We start from the raw sequence: 19,952 nt of genomic DNA, 5'->3' as shown, positions 1-19,952 counted from the left end.
CCCTACCATCACCTCTCCTCCAGGAAGCCTTCCCTGATCAACTTCTCATCTCCCCACCCTACTCTCCCTTCTGTGTCACCTATGCAATGCAGACCTACCCCTTAAGCGCTTAAGAAGCATAATGGCCTAGTGGACAGAGCACAGGCCTGGGAGTCAGAAGGATCTGGGTTCTAATCCTGCTGCACCCACGGTCTGCTGCTTGACCTTGGGCAAATCAATTCACTTCTCTGTACCTCAGTTTCCTCATCTGTAAAATGGGGATTAAGATTGTGAGCCCCACGTGGGACAGGGACCATGTTCAACCCGACCTGCTTGTACTCACCCCAGTGCTTAGAACAGTGCCTGACACATAGTAAGCACTTAACAAATTCCACTATTATTATTAAGTACTCACCCCAACCTCACCCCTATGTACATGTCCTTACACTCATCCCTAATGTTTTTTTTTAAATGGTATTTGTCAAGCGTGTACTACGCATCCAACGCTGTACTAAACGCTGGGGTGGTTTCAAGTCGGATGGAGTCCCTGTCCCACAAGGGGCTTGCAGTCTAAGACATGGCTCTCTTAGTCTAAATAGGAGGGAGAATAGATACTGAATCTCCAATCTGTTGTTAATAAAACTGAGACACAGAAGTTAAGTGACTTGCCCAAGATCAAGCAGCAACAAGTGACGGAGACAGGATTAGAACCCATATCCTCAGCCTCGCAGGCCCGTGCTTTACCCTCTAGGCCGTGCTGCTTCCCGTCTATGTTAATGTCTGTCTCCCCCGCTAGACTGTAAACTCCTCAAAAGCAGGGTTTGCGGCTACCCGTACTTTCCCAAGTGCTGAGTGTAGTGCTCTGCGCACAGTGAGCCCTCAGTAAATATTATCAGTTGATCCAGGATTTTAATGAGCCTTTGCATCTTTCATCCGGATCATCGAGAAATAATCATAACAATGATGGTATTTGTTAGGCGCTTACTATGGGCCAGGCACTGAGAGCTGGGGTGGATACAAGCAAATCGAGTTGGACACAGTCCCTGGACCCTGTGGAGCTCACAGTCTCAATCTCCATTTTACAGATGAGGTAACTGAGGCCGAGAGACGTAAAGTGACTTGCCCCAGGTCACACGGCATACAGGTGGCAGAGCCGGGATTAGAACCTATGACATTCTGACTCCCAGGTCCATACTCTCTCCACTAGCCCATGCCAGGTCACACGGCATACAAGTGGCAGAGCCGGGATTAGAACCTATGACATTCTGACTCCCAGGTCCATACTCTCTCCACTAGCCCATGCTGAGAAATTGGCTTCAGAGCTGTCCATCCCCTTGCCCCCTCCTACCTCACCTCCCTTCTCTCCTTCTCCAGCCCAGCCCGCACGCTCCGCTCCTCTGGTGCCGCTCACCTTCTCAATGGGCCTCGTTCTCACCTGTCCCGCCGTCGACCCCTGGCCCATGTCCCGCCTCTGGCCTGGAACGCCCTCCCTTCCCAAATCTGCCTTATAATCACACTTCCCCCCTTCAAAGTCCTACTGAAGGCTCACCTCCTCCAAGAGGCCTTCCCAGCCTAAGCTTTTCCTCAGCTCTCCTTCCCCTCCCCATCCTCCCGACTCACTCCCTTTTCTCTACCCCCACCTCCCCGCCCCGCAGCACTTATGTATATATGCACCTATCTATAATTCTCTTTATTTATATTAATGCCTGCTCACTTGTTTTGATGTGTTTAGATCTCTAATTGTATTTATTTAAATCGATGCTATTAATGCCTCTTTACTTGTTTTGATGTCTCTCTCCCCCCCTTCTAGACTGTAAGCCTGTTGTGGGCAGGGATTGTCTTCCTTTATTTGCTGAATTGTACTTTCCAAGCGCTTAGTACAGTGCTGTGCACACAGTAAGCACTCAATAAATACGATTGAATGAATGAATGAACAAATATTGAAGAGCGGTGGTCCCAAGATTGGCCTCTGAAGAACGTCACATAACAGATTCTTGTAGGTTGATCCCAGCGGGGCTCAGTGGAAAGAGCATGGGCTTGGGAGTCAGAGGTCATGGGTTCGAATCCCCACTCAGCCTCTTGTCAACTGTGTGACTGTGGGCAAGTCACTTCACTGTGGCTCAGTTACTTCATCTGTAAAATGGGGATTAAGAATGTGAGCCTCACGTGGGACAACCTGATTACCCTGCATCTACCCCAGCGCTTAGAACAGTGCTCTGCACATAGTAAACGCTCAACAAATACCAACATTTATTTTTATTTATTTTTATCCCCCAACTTTTGGGGCAACCCCCAACCCAAATATGCATCGACCTGACAGTGGTCCGGTCTAAACTATTCCCTCCCAGTTTGACAATGAGGATATTTAGTAGGACAGAAGGGAAGATCATACGTATGTGTATGTAGATTACCCCTTTTGCTTTTTTTAAAAATGGTGTCCGTTAAGTGCTTGCTATCTACCGGGCACTGTACTAGCCACCAGGGTAGATGCAAACTAATTAGATCGATCATGGGCATGCCCCATGTAGAGCTTGCAGTCTTAATCCCCATTTTACAGACAAACTGAGATCGATATGAAGTGACTTGTCCAAGGTCACTCAGCAGACATGGGACAGAGTTGGGATTGGAACCCAGGTCCTCTGACTCCCAGGCCTGGGCTCTTTCCACTAGGCCACAGCTGCTTCCCTTTGCCTTCTTTGATCTTTACTGTAGGAGATTACATTTATCTAGCACAATTTGTTGTTCATCAGGGTAATTGGTTCTGCTATCAGACCCTCTTCTAGGTAATTATAAATTGATTATTTGATAATTCATTCTAGCCGTGGCTTAGGCAAGGCAGGAGGAAGTATCCAAACATTGTAAGAAAGCAGGTAAATAGTACAGTAATTGTAGCCATGAAAAGGATAAGAAAGGTCAGAGCTGAATATTTATTGTGTGTACATAGTGTGATGTGTGTGGTGTCAGGCTACAGGGCAAGTTTTCCCCTCGGTTGTCTCCCTGAGGGTAGAAGAGCCTGGTTTATTATGTTTTGGGTTAATCCTCGGAAAGGAAATACCCCGGGAGAAGATACTTCCTGAACAGATAGAAATTTAGGACGGGGAGGGAGAGAAGAGGTGGCCCGCGTGAATTAATTCATTGTCTTCTTTAATTCTAGTTCAGGAAGGGGCTGGGGCAGGGAAGATAGTGAGACACTAAGGGAATTTGGGAGGATCAGGGAGAGATCTTCCTTTGCTCCTGTTCCCAGAAGGAAGGCCTAATGTAAACCAGGCTGAAAAATCTGTTAAATTCGGGGGGTGGGGGGACGGGGAGGATGCAGGGTTCCTGCTGTTCCTCGAGGGCGTCGATCAAATCTTTATATGGGCAGAGAGAGGCCCTCTAGTTCACACTGCTTCCAGAACAGGCGGCAGGCCTCCTTATGACGGTAATGGACCCTTCCTTCCTTCCCCTTGTGGTGCCACACGGGTCCTGGAAAGAAGAAAAGGGAGAGCAGAGGGAGAGTGGCAGGTTTTGAAAGGTGGGAGCGGGAATGCTGATTTATCATAATAATGATTGTGGTATTTCTTAAGCGCTTACGAGGTTAAGCCCTTGCTAGGAGAAGCAGCGTGGCTTAGTGGAAAGAGCCGGGGCTCTGGAGTCAGAGGACGTGGGTTCCAATCCCGGCTCCGCCACTTGTCTGCTGTGTGACCTTGGGTAAGCCACTTAACCTCTCTGGACCTCAGTTACCTCATCTGGAAAATGGGGATAAAGACTGTGAGCCCCATGTGGGACAACCTGATCACCTTGTATCTCCCCCAGTGCTTAGAACAGTGCTTGGCACATAGTAAGCGCTTAACAAATATCGCTATGATACTAATCCCGGCTCCGCCACCTATCTGCTGTGTGACCTTGGGGAAGCCACTTCACTTCTCTGTGCTTCAGTTACCTCATGTGTAAAATGGGGATTAAGACAGAGATCCCCGCCTGGGACAACCTGATTACCTCGTATCTCCCCCAGCACTTAGAACAAGGCTTGGCACATAGTAAGTGCTTAAAAAACACCATTATTATTATTATTATTAGGTGCCAGGCACTGTACTAAGCACTGGGTTGGATGCAAGCAAATCGGGTTGGACATCATCCCTGTCCCAAATGGGTCTCACAGACACAATCCCCATTTTCCAGATGAGGTACCTGAGGCCCAGAGAAGTGAAATGACTTGCCCAAGGTCACACAGCAGACAAGTGGCAGAGCCGGGATTAGAACCCAGGTCCTTCCGACTCCCAGGCCCGGGCTTTATCTGCTCCGCTGTAGCTCTCCACCCTCCTCCCACCCAGCTCCCAGTACTTACGTCAGCCGATCGTATTTACTGAGTGCTTACTGTGTGCAGGGCACTATACTAAACACTTAGGAGAATATATCCTTATACTCTACTGTTTCCTCTATCGGGAATCGATTTTAATGTATGTCTCCTCCTGTAGACTGTAATATCCTGTGGGCAGGGACAGCGATACTATGGTATCGTACTTTTCCAAGTGCTTAATCCAGTACTCTGCAATAATAACTATGCGATTTGTTCAGCGCTTAATATGTTCCAGGCACTGGACTAAATGCTGGGGTAGATACAAGCTAATTAAGTTGGACACAGTTCCTGTGCCCCCTGGGGCTCTCAGCCTAAGTAAACCCACAGTAAGCACTCAGCAAATACCACTGGTTGACTGATGGACTGATTGCCATAGGGAAGCAGCATGCCTAGTGGATAGAGCCCGGGCCGGGAGTCAGAAGGACCCGAGTTCTAATCCCCGCTCCGCCACTTGTCTACTGTGTGATCTTGGACAAGACGCTTCGCTTTTCTGGACCTCAGTTCCCTCAGCTGTAAAATGGAGATGAAGACTCTGAGCCTCATGTGAGACAGGGACCGTGTCCAACCCAATTTGCTTTCATCTACCCCAGCACTTAGTATGGTGCCTGGCACGTAGTAAGCGCTTAACGGATACCATTATTATTATTAGCTTGTATCTACCCCAGTACCTCGTATAGTGTCTGGCACAAAGTAAGCTCCTAACAAATACCACAGTTATTAGTATTATTCATTCAATCATATTTACTGAGCACTTACTTTCATTCTTCATTCAATAGTATTTATTGAGCGCTTACTGTGTGCAGAACACTGTACTAAGCACTTGGGAGAATGGGATACAATAATAAACAATAAACATTGTAATAATAATAAGCATTCTTCTTATTATTGCCTCAGTCAATAGGTTGGCAGTAGTCCCGCCCAAGGGGTCTCCATCCCCACCCCATCCCCACCCCATCTCCGGGCCCTTCACTCACTCTTCTTCAGGTTGACCTTCAAGTTGTCACATGGGCACTCTCCACGTGGACTCTGGAGTCTCCTCGCCCGGCTTTCCCTCTGCAGCTCCTGGGACAGACCTTTGCAACCGGCCCCCCCCGCCCCGACCCCCACCCAAAGAGGTCAGAATATTTGAGAGGAAAGGATGAGATGGGTGGATTCCCACCCTCCTGGGAAAAATCTTCCTCACCCCCGTTCCAAATAAGAACTGCAGAGAAGCAGCGTGGCTTAGTGGAAAGAGCACGGGTTTGGGAGTCCGAGGCAGTGCTCTGCACATAGTAAGAGCTTAACAAATACCAACATTATTAATTCACTCCACCACTTGTAACTTTGGGCAAGTCACTTAACTTCTCTGTGCCTCAGTTACCTCTTCTGTAAAATGGGGATTAGATTGTGAGCCCCTTGTGGGACAACCTGATTACCTTGTATCTACCCCAGTGCTTAGAACAGTGCTTGGCACATAGTAAGCGCTTAACGAAGACATCATCATCAACTTCTTCATTCTTCTAGAAGCTTGGGCGTGGGAAAGAGGTGGCCAAAGGACATAGAAACAGTGCGGCTTAGTGGATAGAGTACAGGAGTCAGAAGGACCTGGGTTCTAATCCCGGCTCTGCCACGTTGTCTGCTGTGAGACCTTGGGCAGGGCACTTTGCGTCTCTAGGCCTCCGTTACCTCATCTGTAAAATGGGGATGAAGAGTGTGAGCCCCATGTGGGACAGGGACTGGTTAATCCAACCTGATTAACTTCTATCTACTCCAGTGCTTAGAACAGAGCTTGGCACATAGTAAGCACTTAAAAAGTGCCATGGTTATTATTATTGTTATTATCATTATTATTTGCTCTGTTGGTTCCTGACCCACATTTTCTTCCCAGGGGATCAGGTAAAGGCTGGCTCTGCCCCTGGCCTTAGGGTTCCTCTAGCCCCATTCACTCATTCATTCATTTATTTACTCAATCGTATTTATTGAGTGTTTACTGTGTGCAAAGCACTGTACTAAGCACTAGAGAGAGTACACTATAACATCAAACAGACACATTCCTGCCCACAGCGAACTCACATTCCCAGAGGAACTCTACCTTCTTCACAGCCAAATCCAGACCTCTCCCCTTCCTTCTCTAGGGGTGTCCCACCTGGATGGGTCCCAACCCAATCCCAAGGGTTTAGGAATCTGGGTTGGTTTGGGATTTCCCGGTGAATCATCAAACTTTCCTGACCCCACCCCAAAGTTGCTCATAAAATGCCCAGAAATTGGGGTGGGAGCAGAGCGGGAGAAGGTGGGATTCTTGGCTCCTGGGAAAAGCAATGTAGACTTAATCCCCTTTTTACAGATGAGGGAACTGAGGGACAGAGAAGTGAAGTGACTTGCCCAAAGTCACACAACTGAGGAGTGGCAGATCCAGGATTAGAACCCACGACCTCTGACTCCCAAGCCCGGGCTCTTTCCACTGAGCCACGCTACTACTCTGAAAAGAGGGCAGGTCTGGGAGTCAGAGGATCTGGGTTCTAATCCTGGCTCTGCCACTCGTCTGCTGGGTGGCCCTGGGCCAATCACTTGACTTCTCTATACGTCAGTTCTCTCATCTGCATAATGGAGATTGAATACCTGTTCTCCCTCCTATTGTGAGGCTCATGGGGGCCCTAATGATCTTGTATCTACCCCATTGCTTAGTACAGTGCTTGACAAATGCCACGATTGATATTATCGTTCTCAGAAAGCCTTAGCAGGAAGGAGGTAAGATCCTTGGGTTCTTTTAGGACAAAAGCTAGGACAGAAAGAACCCAGGAATCTGGGCTCCTAGCCCATCTGCTCTCCCTAATTGTCAGTGCACAGAACCACTCCTAATATTACAGGCGGGGAGGTGGTAATCTGTTGCCTTATTATTATTCTTATTATTGTTGTTATGGTATTGAGTAAGCAAGTGCTTGTCGACTATATCATGCCAACAAGATGCAAGATAATCAGTTCCCAGTCCCAGACCCACCCGACACCAGTCTCACAGTCATGGCTTCTAGAAAGGGGTGAGAGCATGGGACTGGAAGGCAGTTCTCCTGGGTCTTCTGGGAACCGGATCTGCAGGAGAAGCCTGGAGTCACATTCCACACAGGCCTGGCCCAAGACGAACTCCTGGCACGTGGCCATTTTTTTAAAAAATGGTTTTGTTAAGCATTTACTATGTTCCAGGCACTGTATCAAGCACCGGGGAAGATAAAAGATAAATAGGTTGGACACAGTCCGTGTCCCACTTGGGGCTCACAGTTCTTAATCCCCATTTTACCGACAAAGTAACTGGGAAACAGAGAAGCGGCGTAGGTTGGGGGATAGAGCACGGGCCTGGGAGTCAGAAGGACCTGGGTTCTAATCCCAGCTCTGCCACTATTAATAATCATTGTGGTATTTGTTATGTGCTCACTGTGTGCCAGGCACTGTTCTAAGCCCTGGAGCGGATACAAGCAAATCGGGGTAGTCTGCTGTGTGATCTTGGGCAAGTTAATTAAATTCTCTGTGCCTTGGTTACCTCAACTGTAAACTGGGGATTAAGAGTGTGAGCCCCATGTGGGACAGGGGCTGTGTCCAACCTGATAAGCTTGTATCTATCCCAGTGTTTAGAACAGTGCCTGGCAGAAATACCATTTTAAAAAAATAAGTGAACTGACTTGCCCAGCTCACACCGCAGAGAAAGGGTGGAGCCGGGATTATAACCCAGATCCCTCCGACTCCCAGGCCCAGGTTCTTTCCACTAGTCCATGCTGCTTCTTGGCCTCGTACCCCACTCCATGTCTATCAGTGGTGCTTACTGTGTGCAGAGCACTGTACTAAGCACTTGGGAGAGTGTAGTATAACAGATCTGGTAGATAGGTTTCCTGCCCATAATGAGTTTACAGCATAGAAGGGACAGTAATAGCAATGATGTTGATAATCTGTACTGTGCTTTTTATTTTCCATTATCACCTCCATGTCCATTAATCTCAGCTCATCCTCACAAACTCTCACAAACTGAGAAACAGCACAGCTTTGTGGTTAGAGCACAGGCCTGGGAGTCAGAAGGACCTGGGTTCTAATCCCGGCTCTGCCCTGGGTCTGCTGTGTGACCTTGGGTGAATCACTTCACTTTTCTGGGCCTCAGTTACGTCATCTGGAAAATGGAGATAAGGAGTTGAGCCCCACATGGGACAGGGACTATTTCCAAGCATATTAGCTTGTATCTACCCCAGGGCTTAGAACAGTGCTTGGTAAATGGTAACTGCTAAATAAGTACTATTATTATCATTAATAATAATAAGAGCCTCCTTGTGGGTGGAGAGAGGCAGGGATTAGTCTCCCCATTACACCAATGAGGAAACAGGTTCAGAGAGAGATTAAAAGGCTTGCCCACAGGAGGCCGAGGAGGAGCTGGTACAAGGAGCCCAGTGGTTTCATTAAGTTTTGCTTCTAGAAAATCTCCGAAGCAAAATCTGGATCCTAAACCTCCTGGGCGCATGGGGACCAAGTCTCTCTTTCGAGTGGGATCAGTTGCCCCTTTCTCGGCTGGGTCTAGAAATGGTCCACAAGGACTTGCAAGTTCTGGTTCTGGGAGCCAGCAGGGCCCTGCAGCCCTGTCGGGATCCACTGCCTCCCCCACGAGGGGATCCTAAATTGGAGGGCCTTGGGGACCCTGTCACTTTATAAATGGGTCCAAACTGGGTAGGGTTCCTCTTATGTCCATATCTGTAATTTATTTATTTCCAATTGTGTCTGTGTAATAATAATCATTATGGTATTTGTTAAACGCTTACTATGTGCCAGGCACTATACTAAGCACTGGAGTGGATACAAGCAAATTAGGTTGGACCCAGTCCCTGTCCCACGTAGGGCTCACAATCTCAGTCCCCTTTTTACAGTTGAGGAAACTGAGGTCCAGAGGAGTGATGTGACTTGCCCAAGTTCACACAGCAGACAAGTGGCGGAGCCACAATTAGAACCCATGACCTTCTGACTCCCAGGTCTGTGCCCTCTCACTATGCTGATTCTCTAGGCTGTAAGCTCGTTGTGGGCAGGGAATATATCTGTTTATTGTTATGCTGTACTCTCCCAGACGCTTAGTCCAATGCTCTGCACACAGTAAGCGCTCAATAAATCTGATCGACAGACTGACTGACTTTGACTCAGCCTGGTCTGTCGGGACCCAACCGGGGGTTGACCGGAAACTTTCCATCTCTGTCTCTGGTTTCTCCCTCTCCCCGGCATCTCTCCAATTTCCCCTATCTGAAATGTATTTTCATATCTGTCTTCCCCCTGTAGACTGTAAGTGTCACCCGACCTTTTTATGGTATTAGTTAAGCACTTACTTGGCATCAAACACTGTTCTAAGCACTGGGGCAGCTACGAGTTAATCAGGTGGGAGAGAGTCTCTGCCCGCACGAGGATAATAATAATAATAATGACGATGGCATTTGTTCAGCGCTTACTGTGTGTAAAGCGCTATTCTAAGCACTGGAGGGGATACAAGAGAAGCAGCAGCTCAGTGGAAAGAGCCCGGGCTTGGGAGTCAGAGGTGATGGGTTCGAATCCCGGCTCCGCCACTTGTCAGCTGTGTGACTGTGGGCAAGTCACTTCACTTCTCTGTGCCTCAGTTACCTCATCTGGAAAATGGGGATTAACTGTGAGCCTCACCTGGGACAACCTGATGACCCTGTATCTACCCCAGCGCTTAGAACAGTGCTCTGCGCATAGTAAGCGCTTAACAAATACCAACATTCTATTATTATTATTATTCTAAGGTCATCAGGTTGTCCCACGTGGGGCCCCTATAGTCTTAATCCCCATTTTCCAGATGAGGTAACTGAGGCACAGAGAAATGACTTGCCCAAAGTCAGCCAGCTGACAAGCAGCAGAGCCGGGATTAGAACCCATGACCTCTGACTCCCAAGCCCGGGCTCTTTCCACTGAGCCACGCTGGGAGGAGGGAGAACACGTAGACAGGGATCGCGTCTGCCAACTGTGCTGCGCCGCTCTCTCCCGACCGCTTAGTACAGTGCTCTGCACGTAGAATTCGCTCAGAAAATTCCAATGATTGATGGATTGAAAAGAGGGAAAGAGGTGAGGATGGGGATGAGAGAGAGCCCCGTTGCCGTGTTGGACATTGGATGGGGGAAGGGGCGGAGGTAATGATACCCACCTGGGCACCTGCATTTGTGGGTGATTTGACCCAGTCGCCTCCTCGCCTCCTGCCTTCTTTCCCCATGGCTTCTGCTGCCCCCTGCAGAAAGGACATGAAACACAGATGACTCGGAAGCGTTGGCGATAGCGTAGAAATCTTGGACCTTGGTCAGGGACTAGGCAGAGTCCTTGGAAAAAAGGCTCTTTTCCCAGCCCGACAAGCCCAACCAGGTTCATTCATTCATTCAATAGTATTTATTGAGCGCTTACTATGTGCAGAGCACTGTACTAAGCGCTTGGAATGTACAAATCGGTAACAGATAGAGACAGTCCCTGCCCCTTGACGGGCTTACAGTCTAATCGGGGGAGGCAGACAGACGAGAACAGTGTAACTGGGTAGAGCAGCAAACAACGCAAGGAAGGATTCTGGGCTGGGGGAAGGAGCTGGAGACCGCTTATCGCTTCCTAAACCAGCCAGGCGCGGAGGGTCGGAGAAGGGTCAGCAAAGCCATGTTGATCCTGCAAACCTGCGTGCCCTCCCTGGGTCGTGAGAAAAGTATCCAAGGTCTAAATAGAACACAAGAAATTATCAGCCAGTCAATCATATTTATTGAGCGCTTACCGTGTGCAGAGCATTGTACTTAGCACGTGGGAGACTACACTAAAACAGTATAACAGAGTTGGTAGATATGTTCCCTGCCCACAGTGAGCTTACACGATATTTATTGAACGCTATTGTGTGCAGAGCACTGTACTGAACACTTGGGAGAGGACAGTATAACAGAGTTGGGAGGCACAGTCCCTGCTCACAGCGAGCTTACAGTCTAGAATGGGAGACAGACATTAATATAATTCAATGATGGATATGGACATAAGAGCTGTGGGACTGAAGGGAGGGTGAAGAAAGGGAGCAAATTGAAGTGCAAGGGGGACGCAGAAAGGAGTGGGAGAAGAGGAAAGGAGGGCTTAGTCAGGGAAGGCCTCTCGGAGGAGATGGGCCTTCAGTAAGTTGTGTTTGGCTGTCGCGCTGTCCCCCCACCTCTCCCCTCTTCCCCCCAGTTATCATCTTCCCCCCACTTCTGTATGGGATGCAGCAGGTGACTTCGTGACAGTCAGATGGGCTGAAGCTTCAGGGATTATGCCTATCAACTCTTGGACGGTCCTCTCCAAAGAACTCAGCACAATAATAATGGTGGTATTTGTTAAGCGCTTACTATGTGCAGAGCACTGTTCTAAGCGCTGGGGTAGATACAGTATAATCAGATTGTCCCACGAGAGGCTCACAGTCTTCACCCCCATTTTACAGATGAGGGAACTGAGGCACAGAGAAGTGAAGTGACTTGCCCACAGTCACACAGCTGCCAAGTGGCAGAGGCGGGATTCAAACCCATGACCTCCGACTGCCAAGCCCAGGCTCTTTCCACTGAGCTACACGTGCTGAGAAACGGCGTGGCCTAGTGGATAGAGCTCAGGCCTGGAAGACAGAAGGGCCTGGGTTCTAGTCCCAGCTCTGCCACTTGTCTGTTGTCTGACCTTGGGCAAGTCACTTCACTTCTCTATGCCTCAGTTACCTAATCTGTAAAATGGGGATTGCCTCGATTCTATTTAGTTGCCATTGTTTTTACGAGATGTTCTTCCCCTTGACACTGTTTATTGCCATTGTTCTTGTCTGTCCGTCTCCCCCGATTAGACTGTAAGCCCGTCAAACGGCAGGGACTGTCTCTATCTGTTGCCGACTTGTTCATCCCAAGCGCTTAGTACAGTGCTCTGCACATAGTAAGCGCTCAATAAATACTATTGAATGAATGAATGAATGACTGGGAGCCCCATAAGGGGTAGGGACTGAGTCCAATCTGATTTGTCTGTATTCCCCCCAGCGCTTAGAGCAGTGCCTGGCACATAGTAAGCGCTTAACAAATACCATAATTATTATTATTATTATTATTAATCCTTGGCCTGGAGGGGAGCTGTTGCTTATCTGGAGGTGTGTTTCCTTAATTCCCCTCTCTCCCTAACTACTCTTCCTTTCCCTCCTTCTCCTTATTGTCTTGTAGATCCTATCCCCATTCCAATTTCATCCCTTTTTATTATTCACTCCCCGACACCCTGCCCCCAGCACTTACACACATAACCTTAATTCATCTATTTCTATTAATGTCTGCCTCTCCCTGTAGACTGTTAAAGTCACTTTGACTTCTCTGTGCCTCAGTTCCCTCATCTGTAAAATGGAGATTAGGACTGCTAGCCCCATGTGGAACGAGGACAGTGTCCGACCTGAATACTTTGTATCTAACCCAGGGCTTAATGTCTGATAACTCTGTTATTTTGTTATGGTGTACTTGGAACAGTTCTCTGCATACAGTAAGCGCTCAATCAATACGATCGATTGAATGATTGATGGATTGAACCCCTCCCACCTCCCAAGTGCCTTCCAGAGGGTGGTTCTCTCCCCCTATTTTCTTCTCCCCAGTTCCCTTTCTCATCCAGGACTGAGTAGCCCCACCCGACATATAATAAACGAGATAAGAGCTTCTGGCTTTCACGTTTTATAGAAAATGGGCCGAATTCTCATCTTCGGCGGTTAAAGTCCAAGTCCTCTTGGGGAAGAGAGTTACCTCAGGGCTCAGGGACTCTGCTCCTGATCCTGAGGCCTCTCTCCACTTCCTTCTTTCAGTTTCCTCTTGTGGAGCGGGGAGAGCAAGACCGAGGGATTCCTGTAGTCTGAGCTCTCCTCCTCTGCCCACCTCCTGAAGCCTTTGACAAGAGGCTGGAGGCAGCAGGGATTGAAGGGTTCTGCTCGCCTCGCTGATGGAATGGGAAGGAAAGACGGGGCAGGTGGGGATGGGGAAGGTGAGATATGTACATATTTTTAAATTAAATCATATATTTGAAATTACTTATTCATATTAAAGTCTGCCTCCCCTTCTAGACTGTAAGATCTTTATGAGCAGAGAACGTGTCTGCTAATTCTGTGGCGTTGTACTTAAGCTCGTTGTGGGCAGGGAATGTGTCTGTAATTTTGTTATATTCTATTTTCCCAAGCACTTAGTACAGTACTCTGCACACAGTAAGTGCTCAGTAAATATGATTGTCTGACTGACTTCATTCCCAAGCGCTGAATACAGAGGTCTGCACATAGTAAGGCCTCAATAAGTACCACTGATTGATTGCTTTGAGGACAATAAGGAAGCTCTTCTGACATCTTTTAAATCTGGTGGACAACGGCTAGAATCTATACTATTTCCTCTATCCTAAATCTGTTTAACGACTGTGAGTTCCTTGTAAGCAGGGTTCGCCTCTACCAACTCTGTTGTATTGTACTCTCCCAAGAGTTTAGTAGAGTGCTCTGCACACAGTAAGTGCTCAGTAAATACCATTGATTGATTAGAATTTTAGAAAGTCACAATGGAGCCATTTGGTGGCCTAGTGGCAAGAGCATGGGCTTGGGAGTCAGAGGATGTGGGTTCTAATCCTGGCTCTGCCACTTATCTGCTGTGCGACCTTGGGCAAGTCACTTGACTTCCCCGTGCCTCAGTAACGTCACCTGTAAAATGGGGATTAAGACTGTGAGTCCCATGAGGGACAACCTGATTACCATGTATCTAATAATAATAATAGTAATAATGATGGCATTGGTTAAGTGTTTACTATGTGCCGAGCACTGTTCTAAGCGCTGGGGGGGATACATGGTAATCAGGTTGTCCCACAAGGGGCTTACAGGCTTACTCCCCATTTTACAGATGAGGTAACTGAGGCACAGAGAAGTTAAATGACTTGCCCAAAGTCACACAGCTGACGAGTGGCAGAGCCGGGATTAGATCCCATGACCTCTGACTCCCAAGCCCGTGCTCGTTCCACTGAGCCACACTTCTATCTACCAGTGCTTAGAACGGTGCTTGGCACATAGGAAGCGCTTAACAGACACCATAATTATAATTATTACCCCGCCCTTGGAAGAGTAACATTTGAAATAGATCCAGCGTCTGCCAGTGTTGGGTATAGGGATTCCCAAGTCGGGCTTTGGGGCAGGGGCGGGAGCATTTTAGCTTTCAGTCAACCAATCATAATTATTGAGCAGTATCGCTTGGTGGATAGAGCATGGGCCTGGGAGTCAGAAGGATCTGGGTTCTAATCTGTAAAATGGGGATTAAGACTGTGAACGCTATGTGGGTCAGGGACTGTGTCCAACCTGATTATCTGGCACATAGTAAGCGCTTAATAAATGCTATAAAAAAAATCCCAGCTTCACCACTTGTCTGCTTGATGATGTTAGGCAAGTCACTTAACTTCTCTATGCCTCAGTTCCCTCATCTGGAAAAAGGGGATTAAGACTGTGAGCCCCATGTGGGACATGGGCGGAGTCCAGCCCGATTACTTTATATCTACCCCAGGGTGTAGAACAGCGCCTGGCACGTAGTAAGTACTTAACAAATGCCATAAACGAATAAAATAAAAAAAACAGAGTTGGCATACATGTTTCCTGCCCAGACTAGAGGTTGGGGTTGTGGAGGTAGACATTTTCTCCTTGAAACAGTGCTCCCTGGACCACAGCCTCTCAAAACCCTGCTCCTCCAAATTTGCCTGAAAGATTGTGCCCCCATTCCCTCTGCACTTGGGAATTATTATTAATAATAGTAGCTGTGGTATTTGTTAAGCACATACTATGTGTCAGTCAATCAGAAGTGTTTATGGAGCACAGGCAACTTGCAGAGTATTGTACTAAGCACATGGGAAAGTACAGTATTGCAAAATAACAGACATATTCCCTACCCACAGTGGGCTTAAGTACAATTATCACAGGATTAGCAGACATGTTCCCTGTCCATAATGAGTTTACAGTCTAGAGAGGGAGACAGACATTAATGTGAATAAGTGATTTAAAATGCATGATTTTCAAGAATTTCTGCGGCTCTGCATAGAATTGAATAATGAAACCACCAGGGCTGCTCCGTCGAAGGGACCCTGGATTATTTTCCACCCCTGGAAAGTTGAGAGTTCACCCGACTCTCTTCCAAAAGAGTAAACCCACCTGTGTTGCTGCGAACATGACACAGTCTGTCCAAAATGTAATCTGTCTTATTCTTTTGACTTTTTTTTAAAAATGGTATTCGTTAAGGGCTTACTATGCGCCAAGCACTGTACGAAGCACTGGGGTAGTTACAAGTTAATTGGGTTGGTCACAGTCCCTGTCCCATTTTATGTTTCAGTGGAAAGAGCTGGGAATCAGAGATCATGGGTTTGAATCCTGGATCTGCCATTTTTGAGCTGCGTGACTGTGGGCAAGTCACTTCACTTCTCTGGGCCTCAGTTACCTGATCTGATTAAGACTCTGAGCCTCACATGGGACAATCTGATTACCCTGTATCTACCCCAGTGCTGAGAACAGTGCTCTGCACGTAGTAAGTGCTTAACAAATACCAACATTATTATTATTATTATTTGGGGCTCAAGGTCTTAATCCCCATTTTAGATGAGGGAAGTGAGGCCCAGAGAATTGATATGACTTGCCCAAGGTCACACAGAAGACACGTGGCAGAGCTGGGATTAGAACCCAGGTCTTTCTGTCTCCCAGACCCACGTTCTGTCCTCTAAGACATGCTGTTCTGCCTCCTATCTTTAATTTTCTGCTTGGCCACAGCTGGGTAACTGTCCCCCTTTTAATAACAATCACTGTGGAATTTTTTAAACATTTACTATGTGCCAAGCACTCTATTATGCATTAAGGAAGCTTTAATAATGGTAATAATAATAGTAATAATTATGGTGTTTCTTAAGCACTTACTGTGTTCCAGGCACTGTACTAAGCTCTGGGGTGGATTCGAGCAAATTGGTTTGGACACAGTCCCTGTCCCAGGTGGGGCTCATAGTTTCACTTCCCATTTTACAGATGAGGTAACTGAGGCACAGAAAAGTTAAGTGACTTGCCCAAGTTCACACAGCAGACAAGTGACGGAGTCGGGATTAGAACCCATGACTTTCAGACTCCAAGGTCCCTGCTCTATCCACTACGCCCTGCTGCTCTAAGCTCATCGGGTTGGACACAGCCCCTTTTCCCTTACAGGAGTTTCCTTCCTTTCCTGAGTTTGTGTTCTATAAAGTCCCGTCCTTCTTTCTACTTTACAATCAATCATATTTATTGAGGGCTTACTGTGTGCCGAACACTGTACTAAATGTTTGGGAGAGTATACTATAGCAGATTTGATGGACACGTTCCCTACCCATAACGAGCTTCCAGTCCTGAAACAGGGGACTATAATTGCGTGATGGTCCTTATACCATCCACGTGGGGAGACGTTTTGCTCCATTTTATCATCTATCTGATGAAAATGTGCGGATCGTTAAATCTGTGCATCCAAACTTCGTTTCTTCCTTCTTGGAAACTGATTTGTAAGCGGATCACCACCCATCGGATTTACAGAAGACACTGCTGACAGTGAAATTTGCCAGTGAGCCTTTGTGTGGCAGAAAAAGCCAGTACGGTACTTGCAGCCCCACCCAAATCGTGTGTGCAGAAAGACCGTCTCTTTGTGTGTTACCGCGTTTCACGTTGGCAGTGCCAGGCACTCTCTTCTCTTCTGCTTCGTCTCCATATGTTGAAAAGCTTTTGCTCAGAAAGAGCTGCTCCTTTCTGGATGGCAGTGTGCCATGCTGGTCTACCCGTACTCAAAACGAAAAGTTGGCACCTTTATGAGCGTCTTCCCTCCTCTTCTTCGGCGCCGACAATTCTCGCAGTCACCACTGCCGTCTCCAGCTAGTCGAAACGACTCTTTCACCCTTCATTTCTCCTCCATTTTCTAACTCCTTTCTTCCCTTGTCTCCCTCCATCCCCACTTCCTCCCTACAAGGAAGTAGGGAGTAGTAGGAACAAGGGAATCAGGTTGGACACTGTCCCATATGGGGCTCACACTCTTAATCCCCATTTTATCGATGGGAGAAAGGAGGCCTAGAGAAGTGAAGGGCCTTGCCCAAAGTCTCACAGCAGACAACGTGGCAGAGCCAGGATTAGAACCCAGGTCCTTCTGACTCCCAGGCCCGGGCTCTAACCACTAAACCACGAATACAGACATAAGTGCAGTGGGGCTGGTGTATCAAAGTGCTTAAGGAACGCACAGTGCTTAGGCAACACTGAGGAGACGGCAAGTAGGGAAAGTGAGGGCTTAGTCAGGGAAAGCTTCGGAGAAATGTGTTTTGAAGGGGAGGAGAGACTGTAAGCCCGCTGTGGGCTGGGAGCGTGTCTGTTATAGTGTACCCTCGTGAGTGTTTAGTGCAGTGCTCTGCACACAGTAAGCACTCAATAAATGCGACTGACTGACTGGTGGTCCGTTGGATATGAACGGGGAGGGAGTTCCAGGCCTGGTGGGAGGACGTGGGCAAAGGGTTGGAGACTAGATAGATGAGATCGAGGTACAGAGAGGTTTCTTCCTGCCTTCCGCCTTTATTTGCCCCACCCTCGTCCTCCAGGAGGGGCCCCTAGCTGGCAGCCACCTTACCGGAGCAGGTGGACTCTGCTTCGCTAGCAGCCTCTCAGAGTGTGTGAAGGATGCGTTAGTCCAGGGCTTGGGCAGGTGCGGGCAGGGGGTGAGACAGATCTCTCTTACAATAGGAGAGGCTCAAGTCAAACTGCCCTGGCTCAGGACAGGGAGGGACGTGAAGTTTCTCAGTGGGACGTGGATGTCCGCTCCCCCTCATCCAAGTGGGTGCCCCCCGAGCCATCAAAAAAGCCAGCACGATGCGAGCCGAGGTCTCGGGCTAATGATCCAACTTGGAATTCGGATTTCTCCCACACCCTCTCAGCCATGCGTTATCCCAGTGAACCCGTACTGCTGACTACAACAGTTAGGAATTCAACAGTCTCTCACCCCACACCTTCCGCCACCAAGGCAGAACATATCCTCTCTCCTCGGCCCCCGGCCCCCCACAGTAAAACGAGTTCCGCATACCTGGATTGTGCGGAACGGAGGTGACCGTTGCAAATGTTAGCAGCAGCAGCAGCAGCAGCAGGAGAGACCAAGTCGACAGCTGCATCCTTGCTGTCCCCGGGGGCCACTGACGTCTCTCGAAGGTTTCCAACCTGCAAGGTTTGAGGTTGCAGGGGACGAGGGTGGGGCCACTTGGTTTTTAATCCCAGCCAGCGGCTCCTTCTCATTGGCTCTCTTCTGGGAGGAGGAGGTGAGGTTATATATGGACGAAGGGTCAGGCCGCCTCCTTCCTGGGAATCTTAAAGATAAGACAAATCGAAGAGGTCAGCGAGGGAATGAGAAAGCCGGAGGCAAACTTGGGTTTGGCAGCCACTTGGCTATTCGGAATCCCCGGTCCCTGGGGTCTTCCTTCACCTGGGCTGAGCTCACCACCCCCTGCACCCCCTTCAACCCCGCTGCCACTCATCCGATGTACCCCTGGGCCATTGACTGGCTCTTTTTTGGGTGCTGTCCATCACGGGGACAGAGTGGAGGTGGTGAGGGGAAAAAGAAAGTCGGCAAAGGGACGACTTGGTTTCCTCCCCCTTATTCCTCATTTGTTTGTTCTCAGCACTGAGGCCCTGGCAAGGTTACCTCGGGAAGGACCTTGTCGCAGGCTGACGGAACTCTTAAACCGGTCTAATCCAGATCGAAAGGGAGTTTCCCCACGGGCCTTTTCCCTCTAGGGTCATCTTTCACCTCCACGGTGCTCCTGCTCAGATAGAGTGGAAAGGGAGAAATCTGCCCTCTCTTTTCCCGCCCCTCCCAACCCCCCACCCCACAACCCCACACCCCGTTGCTTGGAATGGAAGAGGATGATGTGACTTGGCTTGAGGTGGCTGAGAGGAGAGAGTGAGGTGGCCTTGGGGGGGCCTAGACAACCACCTGAGGATTCTTGGGCAGTAGAAACCCCCAGAAGCGGGGAGGGAGACCCGTGGACCATCGGAGCACGACTGCCCCCCACCCCCTTTGCCAGAATAATAGTAATAATAATTGTGGTTTTTATTAAGCACTTACTATGTGCCAGGCACTCTCCTAAGCTCTGGAGTAGATTCAAGTTAAGCAGGATGGACCCAGTCCCTGTCCCACACAGGGCTCACAATCTTAGTCCCCATTTTATAGATGAGGGAACTGAACTCTAGAGAAGCGAAGTGACTTGCCCAAGGTCACCCAGCAGACAAGTGGTGGAGCTGGGATTAGAACTCAGGTCCTTCTGACTCCCAGGCCTGGGCTCTAGCCATTAGGCTACACTGCTGACCGCAGCCAGCAACCACGGCAGGGAAAAGTGAAGGGATTGTAATCAATCATGATATTTATTGAATGCTTACTGTGTGCAGAGCACTGGACTAAGTGTTGGGAAAGGGCAACAGAACAGAGTTGGTGGACATGCTCCCCCCCTTATAACCTTCTTTTCTGTTTCTCCCACTCCCTTCTGTGTTGCCCTGATTTGCTCTCTTTATTCATCCCCCCTCCCAGACCCACAGCACCTCTGTACATATCTGTCATTTATTTATTTTTATTAATGGCCATCTCCCACTCTAGAC

The 19,952-nt window shown here is 48.5% G+C and overlaps 1 protein-coding gene across 1 annotated transcript; it reads right to left on the bottom strand.

Moving 5' to 3' along the window:
* Positions 1-2,883: 2,883 nt before the first annotated feature.
* On the bottom strand, positions 2,884-18,545 carry CXCL17 (C-X-C motif chemokine ligand 17). Its single transcript, XM_029066640.1, has 4 exons — positions 18,391-18,545; positions 10,470-10,550; positions 5,293-5,391; positions 2,884-3,444 (listed from the first exon to the last, which is right to left on the bottom strand). The coding sequence occupies exons 1-4, from the start codon at positions 18,473-18,475 to the stop codon at positions 3,332-3,334; spliced, it is 378 nt and encodes a 125-aa protein (XP_028922473.1). The 5' UTR covers positions 18,476-18,545; the 3' UTR covers positions 2,884-3,331.
* Positions 18,546-19,952: the final 1,407 nt, after the last annotated feature.

Source organism: Ornithorhynchus anatinus, chromosome 5 (genome assembly GCF_004115215.2).
Source record: "Ornithorhynchus anatinus isolate Pmale09 chromosome 5, mOrnAna1.pri.v4, whole genome shotgun sequence".
NCBI lineage: Eukaryota > Metazoa > Chordata > Mammalia > Monotremata > Ornithorhynchidae > Ornithorhynchus > Ornithorhynchus anatinus.
Note: the sequence above shows the minus strand (reverse complement) of the source record. Positions and strands in the feature narration are given on the sequence as shown.